The 13,279-nt window shown below is 49.9% G+C and overlaps 1 protein-coding gene across 2 annotated transcripts in view; it reads right to left on the bottom strand.

The window, feature by feature from the left end:
* The window catches only part of ELP3 (elongator acetyltransferase complex subunit 3), a 92,675-nt gene that overhangs the window by 70,577 nt on the left and 8,819 nt on the right, over positions 1-13,279 (bottom strand). For both annotated transcript variants that reach the window (XM_035321241.1, XM_035321240.1), the window contains exon 7: positions 12,459-12,613. In XM_035321241.1, coding sequence (XP_035177132.1) covers positions 12,459-12,613 — 155 coding nt within the window. The remainder of the gene's footprint in view (positions 1-12,458; positions 12,614-13,279) is intronic.

Here is a 13,279-nt window from a genome sequence, read left to right as displayed (position 1 = left end):
TGGGGTGAAGGACCTCCATCTGGGCAGGGAGGCTGGGGTGAAGGACCTCTGTCCAGGCAGGGAGGCTGGAGAGAAGGACCTCCATCTGGGCAGAGAGGCTGGGGTGAAGGACCTCCACTTGGGCAGGGAGGATGGGGTGAAGGACCTCTGTCCAGGCAGGGAGGCTGGGGTGAAGGACCTCTGTCCAGGCAGGGAGGCTGGAGAGAAGGACCTCCTCTTGGGTAGGGAGGCTGGGGTGAAGGACCTCCACTCGGGCACGGAGCCTGGGGTGAAGGACCTCTGTCCAGGCAGGGAGGCTGGGGTGACGGACCTCCACCTGGGCAGGGAGGCTGGAGGTCGGCTGGAGGCTCCCCGCAGCTCACAAGAGCTCTTGCGATGCTGGCTTCATACACACACAATTCTTTCAAAAGCCACCACATGTCCTCAGAGGGCACACGAGCAGGGCCTGGAAGGTTTTTCTTAGCTCAAGAGGTAAAAAAAAAAAAGGACACGGGACAGGAACCCCGGCAGGACCTTCTAACATCTCATCCAGTCAGCTCCCATCCATCAAGCTGGAGGCAGCAGCAATATACGATAATGTTTGTGTTTTTTTTCCCTGCAATAAGTTATGAGCAAGCTGGAACTGAAAATACCAGGACGAATAAGCATATGCTGGAGTGAAATGTTTCAAACCAGAAAAATCGCGGAGGCACGGTTCTACCTGGAGCCAAGCTGCAACCTCTGCGTTACCTCTGTCAAAGCTAAAGGTTTAGGGGGAAAAAAAACCCACACTGAGATAAGCCCTAAATGGGAAGGAGAGTGCTTATCTCCTCCTCCCTTATGCTAGCTCTTTGCCCTTCTCCAACCTGGTCCTGCTCTTCTCCTTGCTTCTCAGGATTTTATAGAGCCTCTACGGCATCGCTCTACAATGTTTTCCCCCAGTTTTCAGTGTCATTCTCCTCCCTCCCTCCCTAATTTCCAAAACGAACCAAACACAGCTCAAGCTGTGAAGCCATTGCCGAAATATGCAGCAGCATAACAACATTTCCCATTTCGCTCCCTGTTCCCTTCGTTATGATCCCCTCACGCTGAGCTGGTCTTGTAACTAAAAGCGAGCATCAAGGCTGGGTTTCTCACCGTTACCTACTACAACTCTAAAGCTCTCCCAGCTTCCTTCAGTCCTTAATGCATGCAAGACTTTCAGTCTTATCCCGTAATTTTTTAGGACGCTCTGGTGAAAGAGCTCGCTTTTGGAAATCCAGCTAGTTTCACCTGTTTGTCAGGTGTTTCAAAGACACCCGCGACAGCCAAGAAGTTTCGTTGGGCCAGAGGAAAGGAGCCCAACCGGCCCAGGATGAAAACTGGCACCAGGAAAACAAGAACCTCTCTCTCGTTCTACATACGGAGGGGGTGGTTTGCTGTTTTAGCAGCTAAAGACAACAAAAAAATGTTATCATAATAAAGACACTGAGGTCCAACACATCAGGGTATCCACTGACAGCAAAACACAACTTTCCCCGAGATGTTGGCAAGAAGAAAATATAACATTTGCTTGTAAAAATCACAGAATCACAGAATAGTCTGGGTTGGAAGAGACCTCCAAGATCACACAGTCCAACCTCTGACCTAACACTAACAAGTCCTCCACCAAACCATATCCCTGAGCTCTACATCTAAACGTCTTTTAAAGACCTCCAGGGATGGGGACTCCACCACTTCCCTGGGCAGCCCGTTCCAGTGTCTAACAACCCTTTTGGTAAAGTTCTTCCTAATATCCAACCTAAACCTCCCCTGGCGCAACTTTAGCCCATTCCCCCTCGTCCTGTCACCAGGCACGTGGGAGAACAGACCAACCCCCACCTCGCTACAGCCTCCCTTCAGGTACCTGTAGAGAGCGATAAGGTCGCCCCTGAGCCTCCTCTTCTCCAGGCTGAACAGTCCCAGCTCCCTCAGCCGCTCCTCGTAAGCCTTGTTCTCCAGACCCTTCACCAGCTTCGTAGCCCTTCTCTGGACTCGCTCGAGCACCTCCATGTCCTTCTTGTAGCGAGGGGCCCAAAACTGAACGCAGTACTCGAGGTGCGGCCTCACCAGAGCCGAGTACAGGGGGACAATCACTTCCCTGGCCCTGCTGGCCACGCGGTTCCTTACACAAGCCAGGATGCTGTTGGCCTTCTTGGCCACCTGAGCACACTGCTGGCTCATATTCAGCCGACTGTCAACCACTACTCCCAGGTCCTTCTCTGCCAGGCAGCTTTCCAACCCCTCATCTCCCAGCCTGTAGCTCTGTTTGGGGTTGTTGTGCCCCAGGTGCAGGACCCGGCACTTGGCCTTGTTGAACTTCATACCGTTGGCCTCGGCCCATCGGCCCAGCCTCTCCAGATCCTCCTGCAGAGCCTTCCTACCCTCGAGCAGATCGACACACGCACCTAACTTGGTGTCGTCTGCAAACTTGCTGAAGGTGCACTCGATCCCCTCGTCCAGATCATCGATGAAGATGTTAAAGAGGACTGGCCCCAGTACTGAGCCCTGGGGGACTCCGCTAGTGAAAGGCCACTTCTTAAGCCCATGCCCAATCTATCAGACGAGGAGTGTACCTAATTCCCTTCACTGTGAGCCAGATACTTTAAATTGCAGAGTAATATATGACTGCCAGTAAAAAGAAACACATCTTACATATGGAAGATGCAACAAGTCCATTGTTGCAAGTCCGTAAGACAGAGAATTCAATGAGCCATCGGTGGATCAAACCACAGGTGGGCTCCCCGTGCACTCAACCAGCTATTCCTCAACTCCCACCCTTGCTTCCAGGATGCTGGCATGGCCTTTACACAAAATCTGATTACCATTGATAGCATTTGGAAATGACAACCATAGAAAAGAAACCGGGAATCCTGAAGGACTTAAGACAGAACCGCGAAGAGGAGCTACGAAAGAAGAGATCCAGATAACCAGAAGCTCGATGGCATTATGAAGATCTGGGCTCGCCACAGGGTAAGGTTTCCTGTGCCAAGCAGCAGCTCCCCTCCTATTTGAGAAAAAGAAAATAGTTTACAAGTAATAATAAAGGTTCCCATGCTAACGACATCACGCAGTTATCTCCCGAAGTGAGAAAAATGCCCACACGTGAGGGTCACCAAGCCCCGTGTTGTCTTCAAAACCACTTTGTGGTGCACAGGAAAAGCTTGGGAAAAAAAAAAAAAAAAAAGCTCAGCACAAGGAGAGAAAACTGGAGACACTTTAGTCTATGAAGTCGTAGAACCAAATGCATTTCTTAGTAACAGTCTGGGAGATCCTGCCCAGTACTGTGGGACAAACCCTGAATGCAGTCCCACTCCTGGCTCTGAGCATCAGCTCTGTGCAGGGCGCTGGCCTTGCCCCACAGAGGATTTAAGCAGAAGGCCCAGCTGTAGGCTCTGCTGGGTTAATATCCCACTTTGGTCAATTTTACCTTTTTGGTACCCTTCTCCCAAGCAATATGTCATCAAAAAAGAAGTGGGTTTTGGTCCAATTTTAGCTGTCCCTTACATGGATTCCGGTACAATTTTATTTGACCTTTAGTTCAATTCCACCTCCGCCAGGCAATCGATCCCAGCCGTTCCCACAGGCCAGGTTTTACTCCACGTCCCCTTCTCCTTCCATCCGAGCATACTGAAGACGACGCAAGGAGCAACAAACGACGTCGGAGCCGTGACACCGAAGCGTCACTGCCCACCGACAAGCAAAACCTGCACGAGGAGGGTGCCCGAGATGTGCCCTTGACTCCTCACATCCTTGCGGTGCAATTTAGCCGAGGGAAACTTGAAAAAAAACAACAATTTAAATGCCTGTTACCAAATCGATACGACCGACAATCAAGTCATAATTACATAGGCAGTTTACCATGGAATAGTCAATACACGGTTACAGACACGGGCTAAAAAGGGACTGGGGAGAAAAATGCTTAGGTCTAAAATTATGAAAGAAATGACGTGACAGTCTCTTTTATTAAATCTAAGCCGGAGCTGAAGCTTTTCTTGCCGCAGTTGATGAGAAAGGCTGTGCTAGGTGAGACTTAGATGTATTAAAAAAAAAAATCTAGTTCCAATTTCAGTTCTGATATTGACTCACTGTGGCCTAGGGACAGTTGCATATTCTTAGTAACAAGCACTTCCTCGCTGTTATTGAGGAAAATAACCACTTCTGCTGCCGCGTAGACTTCTGACAGCTAAATGCCCTAAAAGCTCTTGTTGCATAAAGCCAGCGTCCAGCGAAGACCTCGCTTTGTAGATCCTGCATCTAACCTATTAGAGGAAATTCATCTCGCCCCCACCTGACGCCCCTCTGAAAACATTTAGCTGGAGGAAGGAAACCAGCTTGATTGCTGCTTTGAGGAAGCAATGGAATGATAAGCAGAGCTAATAAAAAGCAGTCATCAGCCAAAACTGCCGGCGAAAAGCTCTGCTTTATCTTCCCAAACTAACTCCCTCGTATATAAAGCACCAATATGATCTCTCTGAAGAGTGCTACACAACCCCTGCACGCGTTCGTTTCCTCTGAGCTTGTGAAAGGACTTGCTGCGACGGGCTACGAGACCTCTCGGTGCCACTTCCCCGTTTCCTTTCGTCACTGTCGCGGCTCCAACGCAGCGCAAGGTGCCAACAGCTCCTGGGCTTCTAAGGAGCGATCGACCTCCACGCTTTGGAGAAGTGATTCAGCTTTGAGCTGCTGAGATGAACACGGTGGAGAGGGGAGAGAGGATAAAGCAAGGAAAAGGAGCGTGCAAGGAAAGGCGAAGAAGGGTGATCGTTGGTCTTAGGCGGCTTGGGACAGGAGGAGGAAAAATAGAGAAGACCTGGAGAGCAGAAGGGAGCAGGATCCACCACTGGAACAAGTAAAAAGCTATTCTGCCTCAAAAACATCTTGCAAAATGCTATTCTGTCTCAACAACTGGCTCAAGTCACCTTGTACTGAAGCAGCAGGGGTGCTTCCCACCAACTGTACAAACCCAACAACCCCGAGCAGCACACAGCCTGTCCTGGCAGGCGAACCAGACGAAGGTGTTGCAGGCGATCCCGGAATCCAAGGCCCAGCCAGAGGGGGGCCAAACTCAGGCTGCACGCACCCCCCCCCCAGCTCTGTCGGCTCCTCGCTTTTGAGTACTTGCCTTGGCAAAGCGCTGGGCCACGAGGAGGCTCCGAGTCCCCCAGCACATCAGCTGCGACATATTTGGGGAAGGCGTATTTCAAAAGCAAGCAGCCTGTGCCCTGCTCAGTGCTGCGTTCACAAAACCGCCCCAGGAAAACCCCTCCTTGCCATCTTTCCGTACGAGGATGGAAATGAAACCTGCCGTTTGTCTGCACGCATACTGCACCGCCGTTTTACTCGAAAAAGACTCTTCTTTTAAGGGCATTTAGCGCTGTCGAAAGGCAGTGGGCCTCAGCTTACAGTGTCAATGAGGCAAGCGCAGCTGAGGGAACTATAAACCGCGGCTCGCTCTTTTACCAGCACATTTTAATGCGGGCTGGAAAGCAATCTCTGCTGAAAAAGAAGGAGAAAAGGTAGCGCAGGCTGCACGTTGCCTCTCCAGGGCATGGGAGCATCGGTTTGGGATTGAGTTCAGCTCCAGGCAGCAGAAGCCCAAGCTTGACCCAAGAGATGCTCACCATCTCGCACCCTTAGGGAGATCCCAAGCAAGTCTGATCTTTGGCACGCCTGGAAAACTGGAAGGCGACAGCAACCAAGGCAATGCTTCCGTAACGCCCGGCAAGCTGTGAAATTGCTGTGCTAGGGAGGCCCTCGGAAAAGAAGCCAGAAAGCTTATTTAGCCCACGATGCGCCTTCTCTTTGTGACATTACTTTCAGATCACCAGCGTGACTTGAACCAGAACTGTGTAATGAAGAGAGCAAGTTCCTGCTCAGACAGGTGACCAAGCCGTGAATCAAGCTCCGTCTGCAGTCCTCAATCCCATCTGACCACTCGCATCCCCTCCTAGCATTAACATTTTGGCGCAGGTCACCGGAGAACTTGTAACGCTTGCCAAATCACACGCGCGCAGCAGTGAGGCAGCAACAATGAGAAAAGTATTCCCTTTGGCAGGTGTTCAGCGGTCGTTTGCTGAAAATGTACAAAAAAGAAAAAAAAAAGGCACTGAAATTCATTATTTAGCTCTGACAATGTCATGACCGCCGGGGCGGTCGTCCTTTCCGCCCAGGCAGGAGAAATGCAGATCAACAGCATTCACAAACGGGCTGCCGTTAGGTGTAGCTCGGACGCCTGCTGTGAATGAACGCTACCACCCCACCAACCCGTGCCAAAAATCCTTCTGGTACTGACGTCTACCTGAGAAAACCCCAAGTCTCCTAACGCCAGGTGTCCTGGTGCACGTGGGCAGGAACGTGTGGGTACGGCTTCCTCAATCCTCCCTCCCCCAGCCAGCACTCGGTCACAAACCTGAATATTTTACATCCAAATGAAACCGCTGCGGAAATCCTGACCAGGGGCAGATAACAGGATAGGCAATCACTTTCCGTAGCTACGGGAGGAAAAAGATAAACAGCTACTCCTAACGAGATTAGGACACAATCTGATGAAACGGCTTTCACTTTGGCATCCCCCAAATAACGCACCTCAGCAGCTAGAAGTTGGGTCTTGCGGTAGCAAATAAGCAGCGCAAAAGTAACAGGGTACCGACAAAGGCCGGCCGACTTTGGGGTAATTTTCCTCAAATTCTGCCAGCCGGGAAGACGGTATCCGTACCGAAGGCATTTAGGGGTAAACGCTGCCAAAAAAAAAAATAGGTTTTAATGGCAAATGCTGCTTCTGCACCATTGGGGAGCTGCGTGGAAAGCTGGGAACAAAGGAAATCTGCCCGCCCCTCTAGAACGTTAGGAACCAGCCTCCAAATCTCCGGGAATAAAAGGAAATTTAGACAGAATCTCTGTCGCAAACGATCTGGCACTAAAACAACAGCCAGTTATCTCCTGCCTGGCACAGAAAAATCACTGCCCAGTCAGATGCCCCGAGGGATTTGACAGACAAGCTCTGATGGATACAAGCCACAGCAATTTGCGGCGCTGCCGCCTCCTGCTATTCGCTTCCCTCTCTGCCAGAAGCTGCTGCCTGCTCAAGGGGGGGGGCTGCGGATCAGGATAAGTGCCCCAAACCCCCTTCGAAGAGGAGCTTAAGCTGGCAATTACGGCGCTTAGCGCGCGGGCTGCGAGAGCTTACCTGTCACGGCACCCGCTCATTACGGCGAGGCTGGAGGTGAGATGCGACTAGCAAATTTGGGGCAATTTGTTGCAGGGCAATTTACCAGGCTGGGCTCCCGCGGCCGAAGTAGCAGCAGATCCTCTCTGCTCTCAGTCTGCTCCGGATTATATTCATTTGCCACGGGGTGAACGCGGGCGGCCGCAGGGTGGACAAGTGTGTTTAGCTGCCTGTTTGGGAAGCGCTAACCTCAAGCAGAGGGGTCAAGGTAGATGGAGGAGAACAGTAACCTCCCCAAATCGCTCCTGCATGAATCACTGGAGCTGGTGAGTCAAAGCCCTCAGTCATCTTCTGCCGGAGTCACAATTCGTACGGGGAAAGCACAATTAAGACGCATCAGTGTAACGAGCACCGCATGTCAGCCGAGCCACCTGGACCGCAGGAGAGCATCTTCTTCGCCTGCACTAACCCCACGGGGAAGGACTGAAATCTCTTTTCTTACGATTCCTGGCAAAGCAGAATTTCCCACAAGCGGTGTTTGCGTCTCGCTGGCCCGAGGTGAGCTGCAAGCAGCACAGGAGCAACGTGCTCGGGTGTCACCCTGCGTCACTTCATCAGGGCGGTGACCTGAGAGGGACCGAGAGGAGACGGGCTCAGCAGGAAGACAAGAACTGCAGCAGGAAGACAAGACGTATGTGCAGAAACCCGCACCTTCCAAGGCTCCTCGAGTCCTAAGAACGGGAAATTTGAACAGACTTTGACGTAGCGCTCCCTTAAAGACAGGTTTATTCTTCACTGCTGAAAAGCCCAACGAGGAGTTGCTCAGAGGCAGCCTGCACGATCGCTGTTGCTTGTAGAGAAATGGCAGCTCCTGTTAGAAGAATTACCGGGACGCGAGCCCTAATGTGGGGATTTGAGAAAAGAGTGTACGGAGCTTTCCAGAAAACACATCATCTGATAACCAAACAAAACGCATTCTTCATGGCTTGCCCGGATCTGGTGCATTCAAGCGACTTCCAGCTGGGTTTTAAAATGCGTCAGGAGCTTCACACATCAAACCAAGTGCTGCTGAAACCTCCAGAGCTTGTTTTGGTTTGGTTTGTTTTTTCCTCAGATGGACTAATGGGTCTTAAACTGGGCACACAATAAACCAGCCCCAAACAGCGGTTATTTAAAACCTGCGCCCTCTCTTTCAGAGAAGGCTCTCAAGGAGCTGGATCCACCTGCTCCCAGCTTGCCAAAAGGTCATTGTGGCTTCTGGGATACCTACAGGAAATTTCCTCGCTCGCTGCCTGCTCACCAGCCCAGCTGAGAGGGAAAACACAAAAGGACGCTTGGCAAAAGCAACCCACGGCAAGGCTGGGCTGAAAGGCGCTCCCACGGTGTTGGCCAACGCTAGGAGCTGCCATTTCATGGAATCAGAGAATTTCTCCGCAAGGAATCCAGTACGGCCAACAGTTTTGTTAGTTCTGGATGTCAGAGGCTGATGCACGTGGCAAATGAGCCTTGGCTTGCAGACCTAGCAGGGAAATTGCGATCGTGTCTGCTGTCACCCAAACACTGCACAGAAATCCCAGGTAGACGAGATGCTCGAATTGCAACACGGGACTCCAGCAATTTTATTCTCTTCCTCCGTTGTCGTTAAGAACACGACGATGCGATCGATCATCGGAATAAACACAATGGGATAAAACTTTACAAGTACTTCCCGTGCATTTTTAAATACTCTGAGAGAAGGCAGGCCTGAAGGTGCAGCCCAAGGAGCTCCCGGGTGCGTAGGCTCGGGGGACCTGACACTTGCCTTTCTGAACACGGGCGAGTCCTCGTGGGGCCTCAATCACTAATTAAAAGTCAGCTCCTGGCTCGGAGAAGAGGTGCTCAGCCCCTGGGTTATGTGGTGAGTCACCGCTGCAGTGAAATATGCCCAGCACCTCCCATGACTCACGGGTCAGGTGAGAGGAGCAGAATGATGGGGAGAAGTCACTTTGATTTGCATGTGGATTTCACACCTTCTCGGATCGTGTTTTCCTTGTCCTCACAAAAGAGCAAAGGCAGCCGCAGTCAGTGGTCAAGTCAACGCTTTGACTGGATGGGAACAACTCCCGGAGGAAGATGCATTTCTGTAGTGACCAAAAAAGATCAATTGTCTAGCATTTCTTCAGCAGTAACCACAACTCCCCTCGTAAAGAAGGGAAAGCTTATCGCCAAGTCCACAACCTCGTGTTGATAGACATCCAGAAATGCACTGAAAGCTCCTAAGTGGTGTCCTTGGCACAGAAAAATTAGAACTCCTTGGTCTTGTCACACACACTCTGCAAAACAAAAATCCCCTCTGGCTCTGCAGTTCTTTGCTCATTCGTCAGCCAACTTCTTTCTCAAGCATACCAAAGCGCCTCCAGCAAAGGCTTCTGTCTGAATAGTCTAAGAAGTGTTTATTACCTCAAGAGGAAGGTACTGCAGAAATATTAAACAGCAGCAGCGCTTTCTGGGGGAAGTTGTTTCCTTCCTCCAGTCGCAGCAGAGTTGCCACGAAAGCCCAGCAGATGCTGTTTATCTTTTTTTAATCGCATTTTTGGTTGACCGGTTCTTGTGCATGAATAGGGTCACCTCTAAACCCATGCTTTATTCAGGCATCTATTAAAAAATGATCTGAACCCACTTCAAGTCCATTCATTCATAAAGGATCTTCCTAGTGCTTTGTAAGTAGATATGAAGGGAGATCTTCACACCTTCCAGGTGAGCTGCCCCAGTTTACCTAGGAACAGGTTAAAGAGCAACCCTAGGTAAGATGCTGAGCCACCCCACGAAGATCCTGCTCTCTCCACTGACCGTAAAGAGTTTCAGGTTTATTTCTTCCACAGCAGCTGGCTGGAGCGGTGTCCCACCTCCCTGAGACAAAGTGCTCCAGGCCTACGTCACTTCTGCCACACAGGCACTGCTGGCTGTGCAGCTGTGTGATCTGCCACGTGCCCCAAGCCCCTAAATCTCTAAGCAAGCCGGGTGGCAACTCAGATCATCAGCAGGAGTCCAAGGGCCAACAGAGTTTGAGGACGTACTCCTTCGGTCAGACTTGAGGTGCTGGCTTTGTGAGGAACAGTAGACACCTCGGAGGCAGGTCACAGTCGTAGTGCACAGGGTCACATCCCTCTTACCTGATGAACTGGGAGCAGAAGCCACAGCGGTTGAGATGGTCAAGAGGAAGAAAAGATCCAGATTATGTCAAGAGGAGAAGCCCTCTGATGCTGCGTAATTTAGACGGTAAAGGTCAGCTTACCTCTACCACTGGAAGAGACAGCATCGGACACGGAACTGGAGCTCAAGTTTAGGACAAAGAAAAGAAATGGGTGGACTAAGGGGGGAAATGCTGGGTTCATGGTTAGGTGGATTGAAGCTTTTATAGATAGATGCTGCGCTGGTTTAATCAAAGGACATGCTTAGAAAGGCTTCAAAGAAACGTATCCTGGCTGAAGGTCCTTTTCCTGAAGAAAGAGATCGCTGTACAAAATCTAAAGGTAACTAATTATTTTCCTGAGAAGGAAAACTCTCAAAGCTGCCATGGTTGCATTAAAAATAAGGGGTGAGAGAGACCAGATCCCAGCTTACAGCCAAATGCAGTGCCCACAGTATAAAACAAATACAATATTGTCAATATTCCCCACGTAACATGGCTTCTGTCAATGGAAGCAGCGAGGGAGAAAGGCTGAATCCTCAAGTACAAAGAGAAACATGCAAAGCTGAATTGATTTCTTCTGGGTGTCATTGACCATCTCACAACAGCACTGCAGTGACACAGTGCAACAGCTCCATGCAAGCAGCACAAAAAGTAAAAAGCTCTGATTCATCTCGAACACAATTTTCTTGCCTCTGGAATATTTAGAAAATGCAACATGAATAACTCCCACATGCTTCCATTTACTAAGCATTTAACATGAGTTTTATGGTACAAATACGTATCGCTTTATTTATCCGCTGGGTAAAAAAAAAAAGCCACATCGTCAGTGCGGGCTTTCTCACACTGCTCCATTTGTGTGCTCTGCAAGGCAGCACGCCGACTTCAGTCACTTCGTTTTCGCATGCTCTTAAAATCACTTGGTGGCACCGCCTGCGTCGTAATTAGTTTCCTCGGTAATCTGCAGAGCCAAGGACAGACTACTCGCAAAGCAATTTTGTCGCCGGTAAAATTAGCTAGGCACCCGCAGCAGAAGACGCTGAACAGCCACGTCCTGAACCACCTGACGGCCGTACGAGCGCGGCACCAAACTGAGCGGACACCTGCAAACTTCCACCCTTCTTCCAGAGTGAGCTGGGTGTCCTTAAGTGCTCACAACCGGCGTGCTAGAGCAAAAGAAAAGCAGGTTTTTTTTGCAGCTTGGTAGCTGTTTTGTTGCCTCGATTGTTGCTCTTGCAAAGAGCAGCGCTGCACTTTTTGTCTGGTCTTCGAACGGCAAGGGAAGAAAAAAAAAGAGTAGAAGCGTTTGCTGCCCTCCAGAGGAAAACCTAATGAAATTACAGCTTTAAAATATGATGGGCAACATGAAGCCAGACAAGGGCTGGTCCTAACCAGCTTTAAAACTGTTTTCTTTAGTGGATGACAGTGGTATCCAGGAAAATTCACTGCACTGAACTATGACAAGTGACAACTGAAACTGCCAGAGGGATGGTCGCCTAGTTTTAACAGCTCCAAAATACCAAATCTTTCCAGGTTTTCTTCTCGGTTGCACCCTGAAAAACGTACCTGGAAAGTTGGGGATTTAATGCACCAAACCACACGTAACCACAGGAGTCTCTGATTTTCAGTTCGCCAACTGTACAAGGAGAAGAACATCTCCCTGCCACTCAGAAATGCTGCAAGGGTAACTGCGTTGGAGACCGCAAGGGGCTCAGAGCTCCTGAGCACTGACGCTCTCGGGGTGAGTCATCCCTTACGGGAGCTGACGTCTGGCTTTCCTCCAAGCCAGGATCAGTTCCCCTTCCCAGCTAAAGGAAATAAATCCCACGGCAGTGGGATTCGTCACAACTCCAAACCAAGATGACGGAGCATAAAAGGCAGCAGTCCAGACGGAACGCCAAAAAAAATGAGGAAAAGCTTAGCACTTCCTAAAACAGATAAAGCACGGCGCTACGCAGCAAGCGAAGTAACACGGGAGGTTGAGCTAGGAATATTCTGTGTATGTGTAACGGGATAAACGCTGCCCTTCCGAAAAATGAGACACGAACGTTCAGTGTTCTCTGTTCTTGCAGCAGCTGGAGAACGCTTTGAAGCGATTACGTTAAAGAAAACCAAAGCACTTACCTGACAGCCTCTGCTACGTTGTTGGAAGTGTGACCCGACAAGGCATCGTGAAGGTTTCGGATGAAGTAATCGCGGTAGTCTTCAGGCAGGGCCATGAAGGTTCCGCCCATCACGATGAACTCCACTTTATCCACGCTGTGGCCCAGCTGCTTCAGCTGTAAGAGCACCAGCGAGAAGTTACCAGTGACTTAGCTGAAAGGCTTTTCTGAAAGCCCTGGCACTCCTACACCATAACAGTCGCCTCCATCAGTTGTCCCATCCCCTGTAAGTGACAAACTATGAATGCTTTTGTACAGGTTTCTTATATTCCCCTCCAAAACCCAGGGATTACTTCTCTACCGCAAGAACACAGTACAGACACTGTGCCCAGTGCAGATTTTTTGTGACAACGCCGAGTAATTTGAGCACAGCAGCTTCCCAGTGCAGTTACACAGGTTCCAATTTCAACATAGACATGGCCAGTAAGAAAAGTTTCTTCGCTTCTGCTTCAATCCACGCAGAACCATCCTTCAAAGCTCGTGGGAGAAAAGGCCCACGCTGAATCCACAGAGAATCGGCCACCGGGTTTGGAGATGAACAGGAAAGAGGTAAAAGCAGAGTAGGACTAAGAATCAAATCACATCTTTTAATTTTCCGGTGAAGGAGGAAAAAAAAACCATTTTGGTAGGAAAGACACTATGTCAGTAATAAATTCTAAGTGCAATTAATGTAACGTAATAAATCCTAAATGTAAGCAATTATCAAGAACTAGCAGTTGCCAAAAATCTCTACGATTTTGTTGTAAGAAGGCCTCCTATCAGTAATTAAGTACCCTTCAGAAA

This window comes from Oxyura jamaicensis, chromosome 3 (assembly GCF_011077185.1).
Source record: "Oxyura jamaicensis isolate SHBP4307 breed ruddy duck chromosome 3, BPBGC_Ojam_1.0, whole genome shotgun sequence".
Classification (NCBI taxonomy): Eukaryota; Metazoa; Chordata; class Aves; order Anseriformes; family Anatidae; genus Oxyura; species Oxyura jamaicensis.
This window is presented reverse-complemented; position numbering and strand designations above follow the sequence as displayed.